Source organism: Chroicocephalus ridibundus, chromosome 6 (assembly GCF_963924245.1).
Source record: "Chroicocephalus ridibundus chromosome 6, bChrRid1.1, whole genome shotgun sequence".
In the NCBI taxonomy this organism is placed as follows: Eukaryota; Metazoa; Chordata; class Aves; order Charadriiformes; family Laridae; genus Chroicocephalus; species Chroicocephalus ridibundus.
Window position 1 is genome coordinate 14249747 of NC_086289.1, and position 26318 is coordinate 14276064.

General features: G+C 43.7%; 1 protein-coding gene across 8 annotated transcripts in view; it reads left to right on the plus strand.

The window, feature by feature from the left end:
- SH3PXD2A (SH3 and PX domains 2A) overlaps positions 1-25565 on the plus strand; it is a 275496-nt gene extending 249931 nt beyond the window's left edge. For 6 of the 8 annotated variants that reach the window (XM_063339359.1, XM_063339361.1, XM_063339360.1 and 3 more), the window contains 5 exons: positions 2248-2365; positions 7923-8257; positions 9113-9162; positions 11507-11626; positions 11758-25565. In XM_063339359.1, coding sequence (XP_063195429.1) covers positions 2248-2365; positions 7923-8257; positions 9113-9162; positions 11507-11626; positions 11758-13653 — 2519 coding nt within the window. In that variant the 3' untranslated portion in view covers positions 13654-25565. The remainder of the gene's footprint in view (positions 1-2247; positions 2366-7922; positions 8258-9112; positions 9163-11506; positions 11627-11757) is intronic. The other 2 variants (XR_010071697.1, XR_010071696.1) reach the window with 2 other exon arrangements.
- Positions 25566-26318: the final 753 nt, after the last annotated feature.

Genomic DNA, 26318 nt, shown 5'->3' on the forward strand with positions numbered 1-26318 from the left:
TGAGACCTCTCTGCCCAGCAAGAGGAGCTGAATAGCTGCCTTTAGCTGCAGCAGGGACTGCTGTTTATGGGGAGGAAAAATAGGATAAAGAGAGAAACTTCTGTTGTAGCTGTAGTGGCAAGGGTGAATACTGATAGCCTGGATTATAAAGCAGCTGTGGTATGGGGGGAGAGACAAAGCAGGGCCTTCTTCCAATGCTTAGCAAACACATGGCTTAGCTCTTTATTACTGTCCTAGAGATCCCTGGAAGTGTCTGAAGCAATGTGTGTCTGTACAGTGCTGCAGCTCTGCATACCTGAACTTTCCTTTGGCCCTCTCCTCTCAGGGACAAGCTCTAGCTGCCCCGGGATCTTCTGCAGTTCAATTTAGTGCTTAGGGCTTTGCATGCAGTGGAAACTGGGCACGTAATTCCTTCAGCAACACTCACTTGGAATAGAGGAGAAATGAGTCTGCCTTTGCCACGCAGAGCAGAAACCCAGCTAGGAAAACTGTCCTGTGACTTTGAAGCTGAGTTTCACTAGCTGGGTTTCATTCATCACGCCCCATCTTGTGGGGAAGGTGTTGTATCCTGACAGTGCTAATTACAAACTAGCTGGAATTCCTTAGCAGTGATAAAACAGCTGGAGCAGCCTTCTTAGGGGAGAGCAGGAGAGAGAATTTTCCTCTTGGAGGCAAAGGTTTTGACAGGTTTTACCCCATCAGAATTAGAAGGATCCAAATGCGACCCTTAGAGGAAAGTTGACTTCAGAGATGTAGCTTTGCTGAATTTTCTGCCATCAGATGCTCTGCCAACATTTTTTCCCCTTTCTGAGGCACTGTTTCTTACTGTGTCTTAGTAAGGTGTTTTTTTCTTTTCTTTAAAGTTTCCATGCTTCGCCCAGCAACAAAATACAGTTGAGCCACAAAACCAAACAGATGGCTGGGTCTGCTTCACTCTCTCCAAAAGAGTGTTTGCCTCAAGCTGCTGCAACCTTTCCATAGCTCCTCTGTTTTGCAGTGATCAGGAGCTCTGGATTCACTTAATTTCCTGCCTGTTCCTGTGCACTGACAACCCTGTATTTGTTCCTGGCCGTGCCTTGTTGCAACTGCCAGTAGAAAGTGCGAGGAAGGCCAGTTGGGGTGCGCTTTATTGCTTGCCTGCCCTGTCTTTGATCCAGCTACAGAAACTCATGCTGTTACATGCACTGTAGCTTGGGTTCAGGAGAGGGGTTTGGTAACGCTTTCTGTGTCTGCTGCTGCAGAGCAAGGCTTGGTAGTTCATGTCTTCAGTGCCAGTTGTAATTTTTTTAAGCTAACAGAGGAAAAGGTTGACCTTGAGCATGATGGAAGCGCTGCAGTAAATGACTCCTGGTGGGTGAAGGAAGATGCTGTGAAAGTGTCTGTTTTGTTCTACTCTGCTCATGGGCTTGCTCACAACGTCTGTTCACCTCTACGCAGCTGGGAAGGGGATAGCTGCTGGAGATGAACGGGGATGCTAAGTTTTTGGCTCAAACACCATACTTGAAATCTAGCCTTTGCTTTTGAAGTACGTGTCTTAGTTCTGGCCCTCCTTTACCACTGCCACCCGTGTATTACTCTGGAGTGAGGTCTAGCAAAAGTACGTTTGCAAAACACTTCAAAACCCATGAATGCAAGATGCCGTATGGTCTCCTGTCAAATGCAAAACTCTTACATTCTTTTGTTGCTGTTTCAAGCTTGTTGCTGTAGACCCACACTGTTCGAGAGGTGCAAGGAGAGCAGCGTGATGGGCCAAGCCCCTCTGAGTTGGGGAGGATCGGTCCCTCTCAGGGATGCAGGGCTCGGGTTTCAGTAACACAATGCTTCGTACAGCCATGTGCGTGTTCAAAAGAGCCAACTGGCTGGAGCTCCCGTGGTGACGCTTGGCTGATTTGGCAGCCGGGTTGATTCTGTCAAGTTACAGTATGGGAGTTAAGTCCAGCTTCAAATCTTCTCCCTTACCCGCTCGAGGAACTTGGAGGGGGGCGGGAAGAAGGGGGGAAGCTCTCTGGGGACTTTGTGTCATTATTGGCATGGAAACACTTTGTGATTATCAGCAGCAGGGTAGTGGCAAGGGGCTGATTATCTATCATGTCGTCAGCATAAATAATCAGTGGGCCCCTGAGCAGGGCTCCGCCTTTTGTAATGGCTCCACGTAATCACTGCATAACAGTTTAAAAGGAAGCAGAACAGAAAAACAGCTGGACTAATTCTGATCCTAACTGATGTTGCCTTTTCTCCCTTCACTAGAAGAGAAATATGTCACTATCCAGCCGTACGCCAGCCAGGGGAAGGATGAGATTGGGTTTGAAAAAGGGGTCACCGTGGAGGTCATCCAAAAGAACCTGGAAGGATGGTGGTACATAAGGTAAAGAAGCTGTGCAGCCAGATTGCTGCAGAACCTGTGACAATGAGCTTTTCTGATCACTCACTTAATGTTAGCATTTAAATAATTCTGTAGCTGGGCAAAGAAGCCCAAATTCTTCATAACGCCTCTTGAAGAAATGTAAAGAAAACGCTAATACGATACGATGGTGATTAAAGTAATACTACAGTGTCTGCAAAAGCTGTGGACCATTCCATAGGGGAAATTCCTGAGCTTGATTTTTTTTTTCATCCTTCAAGTTAAAAGCCCATATCTGATTTAAGATCTGTGAGACCTAACAAGGCTTTCTGTTGTGTGTCATTTTAATGTGTTTCCAGTGTAATAGTTATTCTGCAACACGTTTAAATCTATTTATAGCAATGCTGAAAGGCCGATTGTGATCTCTTGAGCTGTTTGGGGCAGGTAGTGCTATTTCTAGGGATATAAGAGATCAGTTTGTTGGCTATAGCCCTTTTCCAAACTTATTGATGGCTTTAACTAATTTGCCTGATTAATGCATGTCCGCATTAGATATTCCTAGTGTAGAGGAACTGGATTCCATGGGCAGGTGAAGTTATAATTGTGTATCAAACCTTGTTATGTATTTGAAACAGCAGTCATAGAGGAGACTTGTAACTTAAAAATCCCATTTTTTTAAAATACTTATGCGGACAATGTGGGCTAGATGTCTTGGATAGTGATATAAGGTGTCAGGATGAGTACTTAATGAGAGGTTTCTCCATTTAGGTTCATGCCCTTGAGTTTTATTGCTCTTTCATGATTTTACCCCTTGTTTTGTATTGATGTGTGAATCTGGCAGTGCTGTGACATCCCACTCTCTTTAAACAGGTAGCTTAAAAACAGAGGTTTATCTCTTGGGCAGTACAAAACATCTCATCTAGTTGTTGTTTTCCATGCAGTCTGTAATTATAGTGATTATTTTTTTTCCCCTTTCCCTCCCCGAGCTATAACTTGCTTTTGTTTGAGTTCTGCTTGACTTACCAGCTATGAATGAGGACTATGAAAATGCTGACTGAAGCAATGTTGTTGTTTTTCTTGATATTCCTTACTTAGAAAACTGATTATTTTTTTTTCCTTCTATCTAATGCCCCCATGGAGGGAATAGGCTAATAAAGATAGCGGTGGAGCCAGGAAGGCATTCTAGATAGGAGGAACTTAAAAATGGCTGGGTTTGGTCAGGTCACATTTTTTTCTCCTTTAATCATTCGCAGAAGTGGAATCCAAAGTTGCAGATAGAGGAATCAAGAGCACATAGGTTTTCTGAGGGGAGAAACATTGCAAGACATCAGAATACTGGTATTCTCCTTCTGAAATGCAACCTTATTACTACTGTAGGTTCCCCTTTGCCATATCTTTTTTTTCTTTTTTTGACCCTTTCCTCATGGAGTCCTTTGAGCCAGCCCAAACCACACATTTTTCTATATAGTCGAAGTGCATTCTGGTGAGCAGTGCCACTTGCTGCGGTGGCTTAAGTGGCTTCTTCGTGGTGGTCTGCTGGAAGGACAGTGGATGCCCCAGCCACCCCATGATAGTTGGGAATGCAGCATGCCCTTGGCTTTTTTGTAAGAGGCATTTTGAGCTGAGCAACGTCTCCTCTTGTTGAAAGGTGGGTTAGGTGCTCCCCAAATGTGTGTGACAAGTGTGTTGGGTGTCAGCCATCATCCTCTCTAAAGTGCTGTGCTGTGCTGCAGACTTGCTGGAGGGTTAAACTGCTCCTAGAAACAGGAGGGTTTTTCTCCGTGGGCGACACTTTTGGAAATGTTTATGCAGTGATCCATCCCTTCAAGCTGGTCCTTTGCAGCCTGGGTAGCTGATCTTCAACTTCTTGTGCTGTTTATTAGACTTAAACTGCTCTTAATGCTGTTAGGTACCTCTCAGAAAAGGATTCCTCTTCTGCAGAAATATGCTTTTCTGATTGTTGAGTGCCTTAAAAGAAGCCACTCCTCCTGCAGTGAGTGTGAGGGGAGAGGGAGCAGGAAGAGACTGCAGTTGAATCCTGCTGCCTTGTCTGCTGGGTTGGGTAACAGAGACCGAACACACACGTCAATATGTAGAAATAAAAACAAATCCAGCAGCTTGCAAATGGAATCCACCTTAAAGACATTAGCTTGTTCCACCTTAAATATGTAATTTCCCCAAATTCCTGGCCATGTGCTGATCCTCATTTCCTGTCCTTTTTCTTTTTCTTTTTTTCCTTTTTTCTCCTCCCCCCACCCCCCCCCCCCCAATTTGCTTCCCTCTGGATTAATTCCAGTGCTCTGGAGCTGGAAAGCAGATGTGACTCTCAGAATTGCCTCTGTGAGTCTGACTTTTTTTTTTTTTTTAACATTCCTATGGTTTGAATCCATTTTTTCCTTCATGTAATATAAACAGGGAAGGTTTTGGAATCGCCGAGGAACCAAATCACTGCACCTAATTCTGCAACCCTCACAGTTCAATGCTGTAGAAGCTATAGGCAATATTGGTCTATTTTATTTTGCCCTATGTGCATCATGACTTTTTAAAAAAAAAATAAAAATAAAAATCATTGGGACTCCAGAGAAGTGAAGGGAAGGCTCTGCCCTGGGATCCTTTTTACTGTTCTGCTGAATTCCGTGGATCTGTGTGCTTCCCAATATCATCATAGCTGGCATTAGCATCCATTATTTAGATCTTGCTTTGTATCAGTTACAGTCACTGGGAAGTAATCTCATGGTGCCCAGGTGAACTGCAGGCCAAGTGAGCAGCAATATGCTAAGTAAAGCATTTGTGATTTGCCTGCATCTTCATTTTGTTGTTCGTTCTGGGCCTCAGCCCATGTGAATGAAGTGCAGTTGGCTGGTGGTAGTGGCACTGAAGTGAGGAGGAATCTAGCATGGGGTTTGAAATGTCTCCAGTACGTGGTCAATATAAATGAAGGAAGAATACTTGTGATTCAACTCTCAGATGCGAAATGAAGATTGTTACCAGTTCAGGACTTCTCTGAAGCTGATTAGCAGTTGTCCTAGTTCTTTCACCTATAAAATGAGGAGCTCAAGTAGTCTTCTAAAGTGATGTTTGCAACGGGCTTTGAGATTGCCAAGTTCAAGGACTAAGGTGAAAAATGTAAGCCCATTTGACTTACATAAGTAGCTTTTATTTGTGAGGTTGCACAAATAAACTGGCAGCTACTGCTCAGCATTAACTTCAGGTTGAATTTAGTAACTCACAGGAAGAAATAATCAGCAACAGCCTCTCTACTGAGGGTATGTTGCCCAGAGTTATTGACTGTCCAGCTATTGCTGCTACTATTCATTGGGAGAAACTATGTGAGATCAGAGGTGTCTAAAGCAGCAAGGTTATATGGGCTGATCCAAATACGTACAGTTGGCAGCAGAACTAACGAGCCAGTACAGAACCTGCCTGTGGTTGCCTTTCTGATCTTAAACATGTTAAGTCTCCCACAAACTAAGATGGATGTAAACTGTTTTTTCTTGCTGATTTTGCACAATCAAGCACTGTTGAAAGTAACCTTTGGAACTGGAGTGCTCAGTGCATTGGCCAATGTGGCTTTCTCACAGACAAAAACCTTTACATCTCCAGATCATGTAAAGTTATAAACATCCTTTAAAAAAAAACAAACAAACAAACAAACAAACAAACAAAAAAAACCACCACTTCCCTGATGCACAGGCAGTAGAAAGCATTAGTTGGTACCTCTGCAAAAGGGCTGTCTATTGCAAAAGGGGATGAAGCCAAAAGTCTTCAGGACTTGAAAATGGCAGAGAGATGCCTTGCCACAACAGAGGCTGTGGCACATATTGAGGCCTTTCTTTCTTTTTTTTTTTTACTTGGTTTGAGGCTTATCAAAAAGCCTCAAATGGGACAGGATTGCATAGATCCAAATTGCATCTTGACATAGTATCGATGGCTGGATGCTGTGCATCTGTTGGAAGTCAAATCAAGTCATTACCATTTTGCTGCATCTTAGTCTCCATGTGGCAAACAAGGCTCAGAGCTGTTGGGATGCTTTCCTTTGAAACAAGAATCCTTGGAAAAACTTGTCACTGAATTCTCTGAGCAGGGGAATCCTGTTTCTTTGCCTTTCTGTGTGACAGAAGACAGGTATGTAAGGAGAAGCAGCATCTCTAGTGTCTTGGCTGATCTAGATGGGAAGGGAGGAAAAGGCAAGATTTTGGACAGAAAGGACCTTGTGACCACTGCTAGAAGTACAGCAATTGTATTTCCTTTTGTACAGGAAAAGTAATGAAGAAATCTAGGGAAGCAAGCCTACACTGCATTTTCCTGTTCTCCCCATAAAGTCTCAGTGCCACTTTGGAGTGTCTGGATGTGGTGAATGAGCCCAGGGTGTACCCTGGTGCAGAAATCTCACTGCAAATCTCAGAAGCCAAGTGTTGGCATGACAAAGTTACTCACCTGCTGGGGAACGATTTGCTGATATTTTCCCCTCCTCCCCAGCTCCTTCTTCTGCTGTCTAATGAGTCTCCATTTTCATTAAAGAGCCTTAGAGTCCTACTCTTTTAACCTTTGTATTTCTTGCAGATTTCCTGAGCACCAGGATTTTAATAGTGCCTGCTTTCCCACTTGCAGTTCAAGCGCCTGCTTTGGGTATCTTGAGAGATTAAAGAGAAAAGGGTTTCAGTGACTCACTCTGTAGCAAGTTAGGGTTTCATTAGGGAAAGCAGAGTTCATCCACGTAGTCCTCCCTGGAGTCTGATTGTAATCTGAAGTCCCTGCTGAGGTGTTAGGAATGGCAGGAGTTAGAAAAACCATCTTCCCAAAAGCCCAGTTGTGGAAGAATGACTTCAGTCTGAAGTGTAGCATGAGCAGCTCAGGCTGGTGCTCCGGGAGCACATACTGGATTCAGGTGTCTGTTCAGATTTCCCAGTTTATTTCTTCAAATAGCCCCTAGGTTGTTCAGGAAAATGAGTCTTCATCAAAGCCATTTTTCCGTAGTCAAATTGTTTCTCCATCTTGTAGTGCTAGAGGAATCTGCAGTGGTTTGAGTCCCATATTCTCCATAGGAGAAGCTGATCATATAGGGTTGGGAGTTGTGGGAGGAGGGGTAGTGTTCGTTACTATAATTGCAAGAGGGGAGGTTAGCACAAGGGCCTTATAAACTGCAGACGCAGGGGCTCTGTACACCCTTATTTTAGCCCTTTTCCATTTTGAGTTGCCACTAGGAAGTATTAAAACTATTAAAATATTTTACTTGCTAGTTTGTTTTTTTTGCTGTATGGGAAAATACTGAGTTTGCATAGTACTGTCTAAGCATGGCATAGAACAAACTGGTGAAGCCCTTTATCTTGAGAAACTGTATTTCTTACCCAGGATATCCTTAGGATAAGAAGTAGCTTTTAACAGTGTTCACAGTTCACTGCTAGCTCAGCTGACTTTGAGATGCCTAATCAATAGGTAATGAATAGAGGCCACAAAAGCTTATCTGAGAACAGCAAATTTTGTTTTATGTTTTCATCCATCACTTTTGCCTTAGCTATTATACCTGAAATGCGTGAGAAGGCTCTGTTTGATGTGGTGATGTTTCTTTTTGTATCTGCAGGTATCTAGGCAAAGAGGGCTGGGCCCCAGCTTCATATCTGAAGAAGGCTAAAGATGATCTTCCATCTAGAAAAAAGAACTTAACTGGGCCAGTGGAAATCATAGGAAACATCATGGAGATCAGTAACCTGCTGAACAAGAAATCAACCACTGACAAGGAAACTCAAGCAGAAAACGAGACTGCAGAAACCCATATCAGCAAGAAGGAAATCAGTTTGCCCATCCTGTGCAATGACTCTAATGGCAATGCCATGATGACCCCAGACAAGCAGGCTTCCAAACTGGCCCAGGGATCCCCAGCCATAGCAAGGATAGCACCACAAAGAGCTCAAATAAGTAAGGCAGTAGTCCGGATTTCCACTGGCTTGCAATGAATTCTTGTTCTCTACCTTTCAGGGCTGGCATTGCCTGTCAGCTAAGGTCCCATGTGTCCTGGCCTTATAACTGAGTCTACGTGAACAGATCTTTGCACTGTAGATCTGCAGAGACTCCAAGACACGGTCCTTCGTTAGTAGTGATAAAACTTAATTTCCGTTTATACAAGGGCTGACTGGTTCTTCTTTATCTTAGTCAGTATGCTTTTCCTTTTTTTTTCTTTTTCCCAGATAAGATTTTTTTCCTTTTGTATGCTCTAAAATGTGCTCCCCACCCCCAGTAATGCAGATGATGTGATGGTGTGTGAAAATCTAGGAGGCCACCTATGTCTTCTCTTGCATGTGTTCTGCTGTTTTCCTGGGGGCAAGTTGCTATGGTGTTTTTACTACTGCAAAATGCAGATGCTAACGCTAGTCTGTGCAAGGACTGGCAAGATACTATGATAGAGGACAGTGTGAGTGTTATTAATTTAGTGGATTATTTTTACTGCTGGGGGGAAAAGTAGATGTTAGGCCAGTTCTTTGCTGGCCAATCTCCAATGGAGCTGGTCAGTTCCAACAGAAAATACAATCCACTACTTTCTGGCAGTGATTTCATCTTAAATTTGCTGGCTTAGCTGAGATGAATAGCTAAGCTACCTTGGTATTTCTAATATACCCTCATAGTTTCCTGTCTTGTTTCATAGAGATGCCTTAAATATTGCAAATACTGACTTCTAATATTCTCAAACCGTGTAACAGCAGAGAGCTGCTGAAGAATGTGTTTAGCAGTACATACAAAGTTAAGCAAACTCTCCCCTCTCCCTTTCCTGCACAGGTTCTCCAAATCTAAGAACAAGGCCGCCGCCACGAAGAGAATCCAGTCTGGTTTGTATTGTTTTATGGTATATGTTAGCAGGGGAGTAGGTGTGTGGGTGCTTTGTGAGACTTCCTACAACTGTACAAGGTGTGGGGGGTATCTGAGAGATCCTTTGTTTGCATGCCTCTCCATTTTATTGTTTAAGTATTGAGCAGACCTCTGGGCATCCTAATGTTAATTGGGGATTTCTGTTTTTCTAAATGTTGACCCAGCTAAGCAGGTATTGAACTGAAGGGAGAACATCCTAAGCTCATTTGGCTGACTGAGAAAGTTTAAAGTTCCTCTGGGTGTCTTTAGCCCAGACTGGATCTTTTGACCTTCTCTTGTCTTTAACAACTGGAAACATCTCCCCTCCTTACATTGCTGCTACCTTTGAGGTGGCTAAGCTTCACTCTTGTGTACGTTTAAAGTGACTTGGGATCTAATGGAAGGACATGTACTACAGGAATGAGACCTCCTATGATTGTTTTCCAGAATTCTAGCTTTGAGGATAATTTGGACCAATTTGAGATTAGGGCTGTCATCTTCAGATAGGAACTACTCAGTAATCTAGTTGCACAAAAGTCATGCTAATAACTTGTTTATAACTAGGCAATACATAGTGTTCAATCTTTGCTGTACCCTTTATGAGCAGTGTGTGACGTAATTTTTGCATCGTCTGAGATGCCTCTTAACAAACGAGATGAATAGCACATTGGTGTTTTCTTCCTATTTCTCTTTGCATTATTTTCAATGAGAATTTGTTTTGGCAAGACTACTACACTTAATTGCATGCTAAAAATGACAATAATAATATATGTGAAACCCTGAACATGTCTGCTGTTTCCAATTATCTTCATTTAATCCAAACCATCCTATTATCTGAAGGCATTTTATTATGCTGCACTTCTGCTGTATTTCAACATTTATAGTGCAGAAACGTCCAATTATAACATTGTTATACATGGTTCCTAAGGTGCAGTGATGCATTTTCTGTGAAATGCCACATGCTGTGCGTGATGAAACATGGATTGTTAGTTGCACTGAGGATATCTTAGAAATGGAGGAGCGTGTGAATAAAGCACAGTATGCAATTTGCCTTTCTCCCATTAACAGCTTAGGATCATTTTGTGTCTTTAGTTGTCCTGTGTCTGTCTGTGGCAGGTCTGACCTGTGTTCAAGAGATCCTGATGTACCGCAGGTCTTGTGTTAGAACCATATGCAGTGAAGTGCAGAATCTGGGAAGCTTCACCATCATCTAGGCATTCTGTAGATGAGCAATGTGCTAATCTGAAAAGCTTTCAATATTGAAACCCTTGAAAGGACTCTTTTCCCATTTATCACCTTAAAACTAATTGGAGCAAACTCTAAAATGTGACAGCTTAATGTAAAGGCACTTAGCTTTTAGAGGAGTCTGGTATGCTGCCAGAACAGCTGTGAATAGCAGTGTCCTGCTTCTCATGGAGCCTCTATACAATTTAAATGCAGGTTTTGTTGGGATTGAGTAGAGGTTCTGGGTCTCTGTTACGGGGAGGAACCAGAAACTTCTGATCCTGTAGTAAAGTCCTTTCTTTCTCACTGTAGCTGAGCAAAGCTCTTCATAGGGGTCTATGATATTATCCTTGTTTCTTGCTAGAACAGATGCTCGTTTTATCAGATCACTGACTATTTCAGATTGTTTAAAAATCCAGCAGCAGATTAAGAGCAGTAATTCATTAGGATTACATTTTAAGGTAGTGTATTTGATGATAGAAATTCCTTTTGAGAAGGAACTTCTTTACTTTGAGGGTGGCAGAGCACTGGAACAGGCTGCAGAGAGTGGTGGTGGAGTCTCTGTCTCTGGAGACATTCAAAACCTGCCTGGACGCATTCCTGGGTGACCCTGCTCTGGCAGGGGAGTTGGACTAGATGATCTCTAGAGGTCCCTTCCAACCCTACCATTCTGTGGTTCTTGTGATAGGCAGAATCTATTAGGGACCTGTTGCAATGCAATTTTCTGCAGTTGTGGCAAGCCATCCAGAACTGAGTCTTTCTGAAGAAAATCTGAGAATAAATGGGCTGTTGTTACTGTGACTGGAATGGCAGCTCACACTTTATGGCCTATCAGTAAAATGTTTTACTGTTCAGGTAAAGATTATCACAGTTTTAATAGCTGGTGAAAGCGGCATGAACAGTGCATATTTTGAAAGGCTTCTCTCTTGTGGCCCGTCTCAATACATCAGCTTCCACTCTGGAGAACTGGGAAGTTATCATTAGGAAGTAGCACAGGAAGAAGGAAGACCTTTTAGTGCATAAAGGCATATGTATTTTCATACTGCTGTTCAGCCCACTGTTTCTTTGGTTTAATTGAAGAAAACTTCCTATTTGCCATAGGGTTTTCAGTTGCCTAAACCACCAGAGCCACCCTCTGTGGAAGTGGAATACTACACCATTGCAGAATTCCAGTCGTGTATCTCTGATGGCATAAGCTTTCGTGGAGGACAAAAAGCAGAGGTAAGCCTTAACCGTGCAACTGGAAAAATTGTAATATTTGGCTATTGCAGGGGACTGGATTGAAAGGGAAGGAGTGAAAAGCAACTAGTAGAGATTTTTGTCTAAGTAATGTGTTCCTTGTCATCTCCTAGGTTATAGAAAAGAATTCTGGTGGATGGTGGTATGTGCAGATTGGAGAGAAGGAAGGATGGGCACCAGCATCTTACATTGATAAGAGAAAGAAGCCAAATTTAAACAGAAGAACCAGTACTTTAACCCGCCCAAAAGTTCCTCCCCCAGCACCTCCCAGTAAACCAAAAGACTCTGAAGAAGGAACAACTCCTGGAACGGTTTCTTCAGGAGATAACCAAGACTCTCCCCACAAGCTCAAATATGAAGAACCTGAGTACGATGTGCCTGCCTTTGGCTTTGACTCAGAGTGTGAAGTGAGTGAAAGTCATCGTGAAGAGGGCACTCCTGAAAAACGACTGTTTCAGCCCCTCAAGCCCTCTCCTGTGTCATCACTTCAGAAAGCAAAGTTCAAGGTAGGAGAGTCTTCAGAAGACGTTGCTCACGAAGAAGAGACCATCTATGAGAACGAGGGATTCAGGCGTTATGTGGAAGATGCTTTGTCCAATAAGGAATCTAGTGGAGACTCCGATTCTCAGAAAAGCTCCTCTCTCTCCTTGATCCGAAGGAATTCTCCAAGTTCTAGCTCTCCGAAATCATCACTTGTGAAGCTAAAGACGGACAAAAACATCCAGCCCGATCTTGGAAAATGTCACTATTCCAGGAGCGAGGAGACGAAACCACGGTCAGCTTCAGATGTTGGCTTACGTAGCATGCCAAGAACAGGCATGAAGAAAGAGCCTGGGCAGAGTCCTTCCATTAGAGCAAAGCCAATTGTTAGGCCCAAACCCTTCCTGAACAAGGCAGATTCTCAGAGCCAAGAAAAGATGGATATTAGCACTTTAAGGCGTCAGCTGAGGCCAACTGGGCAACTCAGAGGTGGACTTAAGGGTTCAAGAAGTGAAGAGTCTGAGAGCCCCCCACACACAGCTTCTGACAACCAAGATGATCCTGTGAGGAGGAGCTCAGCTGATCTCATTACAGCTCCTTCCCGTGGCATTTTCTGCTCCAGTCATTCAGCCAAAGCTGAGCAAGAAAATGACTCCAGATGTTTCTATGTGACCACTGACTCATACCAAAAGGTACAGGATTGTGAAATTTGCTTCCCAGCAGGAGTAGAAGTAGAAGTGCTGGAAAAGCAAGCCAGTGGGTGGTGGTACCTGAAATATGGAGATATGGAAGGCTGGGCTCCTTCCCATTATTTGGCTCTCCCTGATAACCAGCGAGAAACCACATCAGCAGAGACTGATGCCTCATTTGCCAGGAACAGGAAAAATGAAAACAAGTCAAACAGTTTAGAGAAGATAGAGAAGAGGGTTCAAGCTTTGAACACCATCAACCAGAGCAAACGTGCAACGCCACCCATCCCAAGCAAACCTCCTGGTGGTTTTTCGAAAACATCAGGGCCAGTGAAAATGAGGAATGGTGTGAGGCAACTTGCTGTCAGGCCGCAGTCAGTGTTTGTCTCTCCACCACCAAAGGATAACAACCTGTCGTGCTCCTTGCGCAGAAATGAGTCTTTAACAGCTACCGATCATCTTAGGACCGTCCGTCGGAATTCCTCCTTCAGCAATGCACGGTCACCGCCTGGTGATGTGAAGGGAAAGCAGCCTGAGCGGTCAGGTACAGAGAGCTCGGAGACCACCTCAAACATCCCCACCCAGAGGAATGGGATTCCTGTATCCACAGTCAGGCCAAAGCCCATCGAGAAATCCCAATTCATCCACAACAATCTCAAGGACATCTATGTTTCCATTGCAGACTATGAAGGGGATGAGGAGACTGCAGGGTTTCAGGAAGGTGTCTGCATGGAGGTCCTTGAAAGGAACCCAAATGGCTGGTGGTACTGCCAGATCATGAATGGTGTGAAGCCATTCAAAGGCTGGGTACCCTCAAATTACTTGGAGAAAAAGAACTAATACTGCAATATCTTTAACCTCCCTAATTTATACTGTTCCTGCTGTGTACATGTGGAAAAAACAATTGCTACACAAAAAGATGTTTCCCTGTGCTCCAGTTTGTACAAAGGGACAAAGGAGTCTATGCTGAGGACAAATCTGCCATGTTCTGGAGAGGTTTGTGGGGTTAACGTGTCGTAAGCAACTATGAGGAAGATGCAGCATAGTCAAATGCCTTTTTGTGAAGTTGTTAATAATCTTGTATGTGTAACAGGGTATGACATCCCATCTTTCCCGTTATCGATAGGAAACCAAATGTGTGCCTTTTGTGAAAAATACACATGCATCTACTTGGGGAGTTTTGTGCCAAACTCTGTTTTGCAATCTTGGCTCCCTTTCTCCTCATTCTTGTCCATACGTGGAATACCCAAGAGTTTTGGATGTGTTTCTGCAACTTACAGTGAGAAGCGAGTGGGAGTTTCTGAAACACAAAGAGACTCTAATCCTTTGGAGATGTTCACTTTTTTTTTTACTGTTCTCAACAGTTGGTTGGTCCAGAGTTGAAGCCTTTTCCTCATGGAGAGATTTGGTCTCTGACTTCAGCTGTGTGTTCTTGTTACTGCTAACTCACCGGAAAGGGCAATCAGGTGGTGTTCGTTGGGGGCTTTTTGTTTCCTTTCATTCTGTCTTGTTCTTTGAGTTGGGATTTCAGGTGTTCTAGGGCAGTGATGCCTACTGGTGCTTTTAAAAACAAACCTACAAACCCCATGCTTAAGCACGTTGATTACTTTGTAGGCTCTGTATTTGGTTCTGTGTCTGACTCTTGCCAGGTGATCCTGGTTGATTCTCTTCCCAGAGCTGAGTTTCTCAAAACTTGTCATAATATCAAAATGTGCAAAAGTCCCTTAAGACACTGAAGACAAAGCTGTCAAATGTGTAACTTCAGGTCTTGCAATCTGGTCTGAATCCAAGCGTGCTGACTGCTGGCAGGGCCCATCAAGGTATTAACTAGAAACAGCCGTAACCTTCTGCAACATCAGTGTTTACAATGAGGCGGGGGGAAGGGAAAAGCCATCAAACTCAGTCTGCACATCCTTAATTTGTATATTTTTGGGGAATTGTTTTTCTGTGTCTTGTTTTTGCCTTTTCTGTGCATTCTGGGTTTACTTTATTTTTTTGTCTTGTTTTACCAGAAAAGACTTAAAACTGAAGTAGGAGCCAAATATGTGTTTCTGTTCCCACTTGAATCCAGAAAGTACAGTTGTACTGGAAAGTGTGCCTGGCCTTCTGAGGCTCAGAGATTTAATATTGAAGCAATTTGGTTACAATGCACCTAACCAGGAAGCTGCCTCTTCTAGTTCCATTTCTGTTTGCCTTTCTTAACTCATGCTTTGAAACGTGGCACACAGCGGGGGTAGCGTGGTGGGAAATGGAAGAGGAGGCACTGTTGGAAAAGGCTAGGAATATGGAGTTATTCTTGAGGTAGCCAACTCTTGTACTGTAAACAGCATTGGCTAAATCTCTACTGTACTCGAGGAAGTCATGCTTTTTTTTTTTTTTTTAAATGGCCTTGTTAATCACTCAAGATCTAGTTCCTTTAAATAATACGCAACGTTGTAAATCTGGTTTAAGGGGGAGGGGACAGACCATTCACTACTGGTTTACACAAAATGAGACATGCCCTTTTTTTTTTTTTTTTTCACCAGTTTGATACCAATTTGTCTTGGAAGGTAAAGGTTATAAAGACTTCAAAATAGCTGGGATCACGGGGCTGAGTAAAATAGCACAACGATATCGTGTGTTACTGGGGATGTTTCACTGCCAAAAAAAATTATACAATTTATACATTGTTCTTGTCTTTTTTCTTTTTTTCTTTTCTTTGATGTTTTGGGGGGTTTTTATTAATTTACATGGTAACATTGCGAGAGTTGCCTACAGCTAACCTGGCTGATGTCCTTTTGGTAGCTGAAACAACATCCAGGTGCCACAACTGGCTACAAGCAGTGCTGTGGTTCTGGCAGCTCTCCGCATGCAAGCGGGGAGGGAGGGTGTTTGGTTGGAATCCCTTTAAATTGTGGTGGCAGGAGAGAAGGAGTTGTATCTGCACAACAGCTTGTATTGCAGTGTGCAGGGTCATCTTTGTACCTTATGTCTTACCATATAATATATATGTATATATCCAGTTAGCTACATCTTACTGGATGTGTATCTGAGGCATTGTGGCCCTGTCTCTCATACTTCTCCCCATTTTTAGTTGTACTAATATGGTAGCAGCCATAAAAGACTGCTGGAGCTGTTGTGAGATTATAATAGAAGTATTATATTCTTCTGCTGGACAGTATTAAATAGAGCAATACATAGAGTTATCTGCTAGATTGCAGTACTAATAGTAGTGACTTAGTGACTCGTATTAATGTTGTTATGATTTATTTTAACAATAATGATGCGGAAGTGGTTCATTATTTTGAATTAATGCACTTTAACAATACAAGAAACCAAAATGAAAGCCAATGCAGAGAACTAAGTGCATTATTTAAAGGTGCAGTATATAATTATCATTTTCTTGAAGCACGTATTTATTAAGAATTAACTTATTATTTAAAATATTCTAAAGTTTTGTTTAAAGACATTCCCACTAGGTCATCTCTTTGGGGGGATGTAAAAGCACAGCTCCCAGATCTTCTGCATTGAGCCACTGAATTCTCCGAGTACAGTGCGGTGTGATGTGAGCCCCTACCCAGGGAGAAGAAAGCAGCGCGCAGACGGGAGAGCCCAGACTACTATAAATATTCGCACTTGCATCCAGCAAAGCCAAGCCCAGAGCACCTCTGAACTGCAGGACTCCTTGCAGGCTTTGGGGTGGCAAAGCCATTTTTGGCAGATGGTTATGGTTCCTGGCTGCCACATGCCTTGCACGAGGCTGGTCCCTGGTGGATGTGGGCTGGCTTCAAGGCTCAGGTTAGCGTGAGGGCTTTAGGATCTACCTGTGAAACACGGGTCATCTCTGTAATAGACATCAGTCTGTCCCACAGCTCCCTTGCCACCTCGCTGGCTCACTTCTCCAGCTCTGGCTTTTGCAGGGCGGCAGTTTGCCGAGCACCAAGTGGTTCAGGGAATGATACAGACTGACAGTACCAGCAGTACTGCTGGGGTTGTCTCAAGCAACAGCCCAGTGTCCATGGCTCAGTTGCTCCTACCCCATGTCAAAGGCTTCCTGTCCCTGCTGAGGAGTGGCCAGAGCCTGTAGATGGGCTGTAAAGCCACACTTGTGGCTTCCCTCTGCCCCTACCTGCTCCAGCAAAAAGGATGGGGCACAAATGACCTACTTGATGCTAGAAATGAATGTGGGCCATCGCCTGGTATGCCGGGCTTCCTGCTCCATGGGAGAGCTTTGGTTTGGGCTTCCCTCTATTTGGTGGCTGTTCTGGCTGGTTGTGTTTAAAAGGGCACTTTTAAAGCAAATACCCCCCAATGCATTTTTTTCTCCTTCCCATCTTACCATTGTCACAACAGCTCTCACCGATCTCTTTTTTGATTCTTTCAACTGAGAGATATTGGGAAGAGAATTCTCTTTTCCACTGGCAAGTGGCTAGTTTTGGTCAGCTGCACTCGTACCCGAAATAGCAAGCCCTTTCCGCTGTTAGCTGTGAACCAGAGTGAAAGGCCTTAAGCTAAATCAGAAAAGCTGACTGCAGGGCAGGAAAAAACGCGGCAGGTTGCCTCAGAGGACAACGTAGTGCTAGAAGTGTTTTAGCTCTTTTCTAAAATATTAATGTCGCCTTAAGCTTTATTTACTAAATTTGTCAAAACTGACACTGGATCAAGAGCAATATTTAAATGTAACGTACACCTCAGTGAACACTCAATGCAGAAATCAATAGTACTGTTTAAATTTCTCTTCTCCTGGTTTATTCTTGAACCAGATTAAGAGGAAGAGCTCTGCAGGGCTTGGGCAAAGCCATTTGCAGCTGAAGGGGGCCCTCCTCCGGGGGAAGAGGCGGCTGCTGTCACCGCATTGCTCTCACCCGCTGTCCGTGCTTTCCAAAAAGTCTTGAATTTGAACCAGCAGAAAAATCCAAACTCCAATGCCAGAGAACAAAATTTAAGAATGTGAAAATTGTGTCTTGCTGTATACTGCAACTTTAATAATAATGAGCACTTCTGAGTTCGTTATTGAGGTTTATATAATGCCTGAAAAGTTTAATTGCTGGTTTCCCTTGTCTCCCCTTTCAAAACACTTTCTCCTAACAGCAAGAGTAGTACGTTTTTGTTAGCAGCCCTTCCCTGTGGGAGGCAATTCCTGGTAATTGTCTTAGCTCTCACACCTTGCAATGGCTGGGTGTAGTCACAGCCCTGTGCAAGCCAAACTTTTCAAGATAAAAGATAGGATGGGCGCGTGTCCGGATACTTAACTGATGTGTAGACAGGAAGTTTTTTAAATCGATGTGTACAACAATAGCAAGTGCACAATAATGAAGGATTGACATTCACTCACGGTTAGCCTCTTAAAAACGGAATTTCACGTCTGCACGGGTACAGCTAAAAAAATGGATTTGGCCCTTGTGGATACATACCCCAAAGACTCCTTCCATTATGATGCTCTAAAGTTTGACGAAGGCATTATATAATTGTTTTCATCACTTTCAGATCTTAATGAATCGTATTTTATTGTAATATATATTCATTGCTTTCCTCAGTTAAAAAGAAAGTTACTGCTTTTATCTTGTATGAAAAACAAGGGAATTTGATAAAGCATTCATTATTTTCATATTACTAGTATTAACAGAATAGAACTAGTACTATTTAATTTTAGATCTTCATAGCTAGCTTGTTAATAACTCATATTTTCCTGTGTTGTATCCTACTATTTTTTTCTGTTTTTCCCAAATACTCTGCATTCTTGAGAAAAAACAAATCCAATGAGTGGATAAGTGCAATATTCATAGAATAAACAGGCCCCTCATCCAGGACTTGGAGTGGAACGTGCAGTGTGAAATGTTTGCAATTCTCTATTCATGCACTCTTAGGGTAAGGGGAAATGCAGGGGAGGGGGCGGCTGGATGAAAACAGGACCCTTGGGTAGGTAGGGACGGATAGCTGGGGTTGTTTGGGGTGGGAGTAGCTGCTTTTCACTAAAAAAAGCATCACCTGTCACGGAAAGTATAAGGATTATGCAGCATGTTGCCAGGATTACGTATAGAATGTGCGTTAACATCCTTATCAGTACAGGACTTCTGAGCTATGCTTGAAACACTCTGTATGTCATCCATGCATGATACTGTCTTCTGGTATGTCTCTGCCGGTTACGTCCTCTGTTACGCTTCAGAATCGATGATAACTTCAGAAGGGAAAACAATTCTGCTGATGCAGTCCCAAGTTTTGATACTGTATTGTTACTTGTATTTATTGCAAGAGCTACGGGAATATTTTTATAGGTCCTTATTCTTTTTCTTTCCTTATTGTTAGCCTAAGGAAAAAAAAAAAAAGTCCCCGTTTTGTCTGGGTTAGTTCTCACCTGCAGAATTTCACAGCTGATTTGGGTATTGATTTCATACTTCCTGGCTTGCAGAGGCTGATCTCTCAGGTCCAAAATAAAATTGGGCAGAAACTTTGCCCTTCAAAAGAGGTTTTGTCTTAAATTCTATTTGAATGGAAGAACTTCCATCTGTCCAAAATAATGTGATTTTCCAGGTAGCAGCAAAATCTGCCTTTGAAAAACTGGACTGTTTTCATAAGATGCAAGAAATGTGAGAGCCAGAGCATTTGATTGTCTGAGCTCCGGGAAGTACATCTCCTGCGGCTCTAGTTCATGTCCCTGGAGAGGGGTTATACCTCAGCTTTCTGCTTAATTTTTGTCCTGCTGTTCTTAAGTTTGTCAAAAATCCTTAATATTACTAGAGGCCTTTGCATTCAAATAGGAAAAACTGAATTCTGCAGCTGTGCTGAAATAGTATCGATTACATGATTTTGGAAAACCTTTAATACTGTAGAAATGAAATTGGTTTTGAGGAGCCAACTTAATTCTTTCACGTGCTCTTGTCTAAACTAGCAAGAAGTCCATGAGCATCAGTAGAGTTATGCTGACAGAAGACCCGCAGTGGAGCAAAGCACCTTGAGGGTGCTCAGCATGGACCGCTCTCAGCAAAAGGCAGCACACTCAGTTCCTGCAAGGAACACCTCCAAGGGTGCCCGGGACCGCCGAGCCTCAGTGCTGCCATGCCACCATCCACTTCCCTGCAGGTCTTGCAACTTTGTAAAACCAACTGGAGCTTTGCTGCTAAATGCTGGTGGCTTCCCATCACCGGCGGCTCCTCCTCTGGCAACTTCAGATGCGATTTAGGCACGTAGCAAAGTGCTGTGTATAAATGTGCAGCGATCGATAGCTGCCAACAGTACCAATATGATGGTCTGAGAGCAAATGTTTGTGTAAGTTATTTTATTTTCATTTGCTTTTAGTTGCTTGGTAGAAGCAGGGACCACCAATGCGGCGATGCATGGGGAATGTGTCTGCACACTTGAACTGTTTGATGGCCTCTGCTAGCTCTGCCCAGTGCTTGTATTTCCCTTCCTCTCTGTGCTGCTCAGTAGTCGTGTCTGTTGTGTGTGTCTGTAATTTTCAAATAAAGTACTGTATGTAGGGCCGGATCTAGAAGCCCCTGCAGTCAGTTGACTTCGGATTGGGATGTAGGTTGCTGTTGCTGCTTTTCCTTCTCCATCTTAGACCCAAGTCAGAGCAAAGCACAGGTGTCTGTAAAGTCACCCATAACTCTACTTTGGGGTGTCAGCTTTGTGGGGTGTGCATGCATTGCCAAGGGTGGAGCGAGGGGATCTCTTTCTCTTGGGTGCCCGTGGGTGCTAGGGCTTTGCAGCGGTTCCTGGAGCGGAAGCTGTGCCACACTGCGTGCGCACCTGACTGGCGTAGGCAGAACAAATTAGTTTCTCCCATTTTATAATGTCAGGGCTGGGCTGGTCCCATCAACGTTGTTCTTCATTTGTTCTTGCATCAAGGTAGCATTGAGAGTGCAATTTTTTTTTTTGTTTTGTGTTTGTTTTTTTAATAAAATAAATTTGGTTTAAAGCTTCACACTGGCGTTTTACAGACCTGTTCTTGGCAGCATAAGCCACTGCTGTCCTGAGTTGAGACTCCTGTTTGTTACTGAATCAAAATAATGGGAATTATGTTGATAATTTGGAAAGAAATGAGAGGTAACTATATTGGCAGGGGAGGGGTAGATAAAATATAAGGAAAAAGACATTTCTAATAAGGCCATAAATTATTGGGTCTGACACTGCAGGTGCTTTCTCTGTATAGATGGTTTTAATACATCACTGCTCTGTGTTAGGATTTTTCATTATTGAGAAAAGTTGAGTTTTTCACTCCGTGATATACAATGACAATCTGTATCCTGAAGCCAATGATCCACCAAAGACAGAAAACATGGGTTCCGTGTTTGTTGTAGCTGAGATGGTTTGTGTGTCTGGGGGTTTGCGTACGCTGAGGTTTGGCTGACAGAGCGGGCAAGAGTGGCTGTTCCCGGCCTGCCTGCATCGTGCCTCTGTGAGACAGCCCTGTGCTAGCGGCACTTCTGGGAAAACAGTGGGTTTAGTGATCTTTCCCTGATGCTCAGTGTTACTTGGTTACAATGGTACCTGTCTGTCTTGGTCTCTGCTTGGTGGAGGAGAAAAACAGAGGGGAGGGAGAATCACTTGGCACTGTAGGAGAATTTTTAAAACATAACAATTAATATTCAAATAAATATTTCGGGCTTCTACAGATACTCCCCTTCAAAGCTGTATTAGTAACTCTGTATTTGGTGTCTGAAATTTAAGCAACACGGCAGCCTTCTCTGTGCAAACAGTTCTTTTGTGGCTTGAGAGCTTGTTCTTGAGCCACTCCTTGGGTCACCAGGGAAGCGGTAATAAATAAACAAAATGCCATCATCACCCTTGGGGTTTAGACTGGGGGGCATCAAACTCTGGTCTGACTCGGGGTCCCCCTGGGCATCCAGTTTGGTTTGTTTCCATCCCCTAGAAGCAGGACAGATGAGAAGAGTGCAGTCACTGCAACCTAGCCAGTAATAATTAGTAAACTGAACAAATAAAAAAGGAATTAAAAATAAACCTTTTAAAAAATGAAATATTTCAGTGAATAGCTGACTTAACTATTTCCTGTCTTGGATTTTCAGGGGGCAGGGAGAAGTTATAATTGTTTCCAGTCTCTAGGAGGAATTTTTCTGCAGCATGCTGAATGGGCTTGCTGAAAAAAGACCTTGCCCATTACTCATGGTGAGTTCAAACCTGGAGTATTGCAAAAGCAAACTGCGCGTAGCGTTACAATGACTCTTTTGTACCGAGGGTCCAAACTGAGTCTTGTGGGGTCAATAGTGCACGGAGGAGGTGCATTTCTGCTGTCTGGCTAACTTCATGTTAAATCGGTGCTGTTCCTCTGTTGCAGATTTAATTGCAGACAGCAGTGCTCGTTACTCTGCTCGCAGTGTGCGGGGAGAATCAAGCAGATGAGACTCCTCAGTAAAGACTCAATATCACATTTCATGTCAGGAGAAGTCTTGCCAAGCAGTTTGATGGGTGCTTAGGCTGAAGTTCAGATGCAGATAACCCAAGGTGGGTGTTGAAACCAGCTCAGTTGGACTGTACGTCTGCAGCTGTTTCCAGAGCTGTTAATTAGCCCAGATTGTCTCTAGAAATGGTGGGTAGTTCATTATTGGGAGCCTAAACCTGTTGTTGAATGTAGGCTGAAATCTGAGCAGTTGTGCTCCCCTCCGTTAGCAGAGCAATTGCAACTGGCTGGACTGGAAACTCCTATGAGTTTTGCCGTCCCAAATTTGTATTTGGGGGGAGGGTGGGGAAATTGATCTAGGCCTGGTCTAAGTGAGGCTTTGCAGTGGGTTTCCTGGGTGGTTGATGCTTTTAATGTGACCTTGAGGATTAGATGCGGTTGTCACTTCTGTGTTGGTGTAGTACTCCATTTTCTAGTGGTTAGGTGGTGGGAATGTACCTGGTGGGAGTTTGGGAGAGTATGTCGGTGACCAGAGATAGAGAAATGTGTGGCTGGTCTTAGTGTGTGTGGTCAAGTTGGTGACTTTTTTTTTTTTTGGTCTTTTTTGTTTATTTTCTTTTTAACGTGGGAACCATTCTGCCTGTTCTGCTTGGAGAAAGGTCTCACAATTAGGTGTGTTTTCTGTTGCAGTGTAAGTGAGGAGGAATAACTGAGAGCTTTTTTTTTTTTCCTTTTTAAGAGGGTTTGTGGGCTGGAGTCCATTCTGTTTGTTTTGGGATGCAAGTTAAGCCAAGAGAGGAAGAAAATGAGTCTGGGGAAACCTTTTTTTGTGGTAACAACTTTGGACCATATTTTCTTGTGGCCTCTGATGCAGCTCCGCTGAAGGTAGTGGAGTGAATATTGTTCATTGTGCAGATGTCAGAGCGCTTGGCCAAATATTGATTCTTTCAGAGCTGACAGATATTTTGACACGGCATCGCTCCTTAACCTACCTATAGCAAATGTGAGCTAGAGACAGAAATAGCAACTGCAGCCTCATGTGTTGGGCAATTTCTGTTTAATGAACTCGCGATGGTGACCAGTTGGATAAAACTGTTTGTACAGTGAACAGCTCCTGCGAGGGTCCAGGTGTGCGTGGGTGTCTGAGATGCTCTCCTAGAAAAGGAAATCATGTGCTTGATGGAACATTTTGCCTTTCTCAGTCATCCCAGTAAAATTGAAACCCAGAAAAACTACAGTTTTTGCACTTAACAGTACCTTTTGCCATTGATGGCAAGAGTTATTGTTAATGAGGGGCTGGAAGCCCCAGTCTGTCTGAACTGGCACAAAACAGAAGACCTTTTTGTGACCAGTCACTGAGCCTGCATTTAAATGTGGTAGATTTGATGCAGATTAAAGTACTAGTTAACAAAGATGAGTAACTTCTCAACGGGCCAACACAAAAGATGCGTTATCAGCGGGGAGAACATAGCTCTCCTTTTTGCCAAGTGACCCTGTAGAAATGGCCCTCAAGCTTTAGCACGGATCACCTGGGGACCTGTGATGATTTAGCTGACACATACGGTACTGTGGGCCTGGTTCTGTGACTGGGACAATAGAAATGCATCTCTGTCCCAGTGAAAGCTAATGAAATGATCATAGCACAGTGTTTTCATTGCTCTGGGTTTGTGAGTGGTGGGGGGGGAAGCAGTTGCAAAAAGCATTGTATTCCCCCTAATCCAGACTCGCAGACTTTACTTGACTTCAGTGCCTGGTCCAGAACTGGTTTCAGAGCGGTCCTCGTGCTTATGTCATAGGCCAAGCGCCGTAAATGGGAGTTTGAGTATCACCGGATCAGCCTGCGTCTGTGGGTGGCTGGGTCAGGGCTTTGCTGTCCTGTGCGGGACAGGGACTGCACACGGGGGGCTGCCCTCTTCTCCGTGACTGCTGAACAGCCACGTGCCGTGCCCACGTGCTTGCTCAGAGAACTGGAAAACCATGTAAAGCAATTGAGGTTTGGGGTTTTTCCCTAAAGCAGCACATCCTGAAACAGGGAAGTAAAAGCAAACGTTTGTTTGGGGGATTTTAATCACGTCTGTGTCTGTAAAGGTGAAAACTCTGCATGGGTCACCCAACGGGGAGTGAGAAACACAAACTGTCTCGGGCAATTGGGCACGTGAAGATGCAGAGCAAAAACTTTAGATTGCTGTGCCTAAAATTAGATCTCAGCCCTTCTCTTCAGGCATTTATTAGAGCTGGTGTTATTTGGGAATTGAACAGCATTTAATAATGTTTAATTAAGACTGCTCGAAAACTCCTGGAGGAGAAGAAAAGACAAATTGGGTTCTGGATGATTGTAGAGGAGAAAGTTGCAATAAATGTAAAATATTGCCAGGTGCTTCACAAACTCAATTTTTCTCCTAGGATTGTCACAGATCCTCGTGACTGTATCCTGGCCCACACTAGTGCTGTGGCACAGCTACTGGGTACAGACACCTCTGCAAAAATTCATAGCCATGCGTCTGTGATGGGCATGTGCGTATTGGAAAAGACGACCCTAAAAAGGGCCTGGAGTAAATGATGCTCGATAGGAGCTACTGGTTTGCGTGTGCCAGAAATGCTGAAATAACTTCAGCCCCTCCCAGCTCTGCCACGGCAGACCCTGACAGCACGCGGGGGCTGCGGGCTGCTGGGCTTTGGAGGGCGACACGTGCTAGTGGCAAGGGAAATTTCAGGCTGCAGACGGTCACTGCCCTTCCTGTTCTTCAGCCATGCCCCAAGTCAGAGCTCTGCCGGGCCACAGCAGGACCAGGCCCTCGACACGGCGTTAGCCCTGTCCCACAGGGCTGCGCTTGGCTCTGCCAAACGCGCTGGGGCTGGCGCTGCTGCACGGCGACGGTGCTCTCCTCTCTGTGCCTGCAGCACCAGGGCAGGTTGTGAGGGGCTGCCCGAGTCTGAGGGCTGTTTTCTCAGAGTTATTACAAGTTCTCGCAATGTGAACCTCTAATGTTTTCAAAGACTCAGGCAGAAAGGACTTGCTAAACAGACTGTACCTGTCATCTCCCAAATCGTTGATTGCTTGGACCAAAGGTGGTGCTAAATCTGATCTTTGTCTGTAATATTTATATTTTGTTGAATTTTTTTTAAGTGTTTGATAAAACAGATGCAGTGTCCTTCTTACATGAGAAATTTAGTCCCAGCTTGGGACATGGCAAAATTTACTGGACCTTCAGCATCCAGAATTGTTGCTTGTTACCATTTGAGCAGGCTTGCAGTGTTCTGGGGGGAGGTGGGAAAAGGGTACTCTATCTTCAAATGCTTGCAGACTGTAAGAATTGACTTGTGATTTTTTTTTTTGTTGTTGTTGTTTGTATTTTGTTTACATTGCCTCTTATGCCCTAAAGGAAAAATAAATTTTTGACCTTTTTAATTGTGATCCAGTTGGTTTATTTTGGTTTTTTCTTCATTTTTTTTCAGTATTAATTCCACTTGTGTTTCTCAAACCACTGAATTTAGCTTTCCCAGAATAATTTACAACTTACGTGTACATGCGATTGCAAATAGCTTAGGTTTAAATGGATAAAGGAGCTTCTCTTGTCCCCTGGCCCTGAGTTGTCATTGTATGTTGTATTTTTGTCTCTTTTTCTAATCCACAAAGTTTTATGGACTGCCACCTCTGCCCTCAAACATGAAGACCTTTTGTCTGTGTTGAACAAGGTCTTAAGGTTTAATACTCTCAGGAAGTTTTTTGGAGAGGGATGTGACATGAGATCCAAAATAAGAGGGTTGTTCTGCATGTTGGGATGAGCCCTTCACGCCCCTGTGTGCAGGGTGCTCTGCTTCAGCACGGGGTGTTAAGGTCAGATCTTGTGAGGCTGCTGGGCCCTGCTGGCTCCTCTTATCCAGCTTTGAAGGTGGGAGGCCCCACATAGCTCAACAAGTCAAAGTTCTTTGGTGTATGAACCAGCAATTACGTAAAACTGAAGAGTTGCTCCTAAAATGGAGCCTCGCTCCATATGCAGGACATGTCTCAGGCATGCAGAGAGCAGTGGATTAGGGGATCTAATTGGGGAGCGGGTTGCAATAGGGGGTGTAGTAGTAAAGAGGAAATGAGGTGGTCTAGCGCTTCAGTCCCAAACTTGGCTACAGGAGCCCTTTGTGAAGCGTTGTCCACTCCTCATTGTCTGTT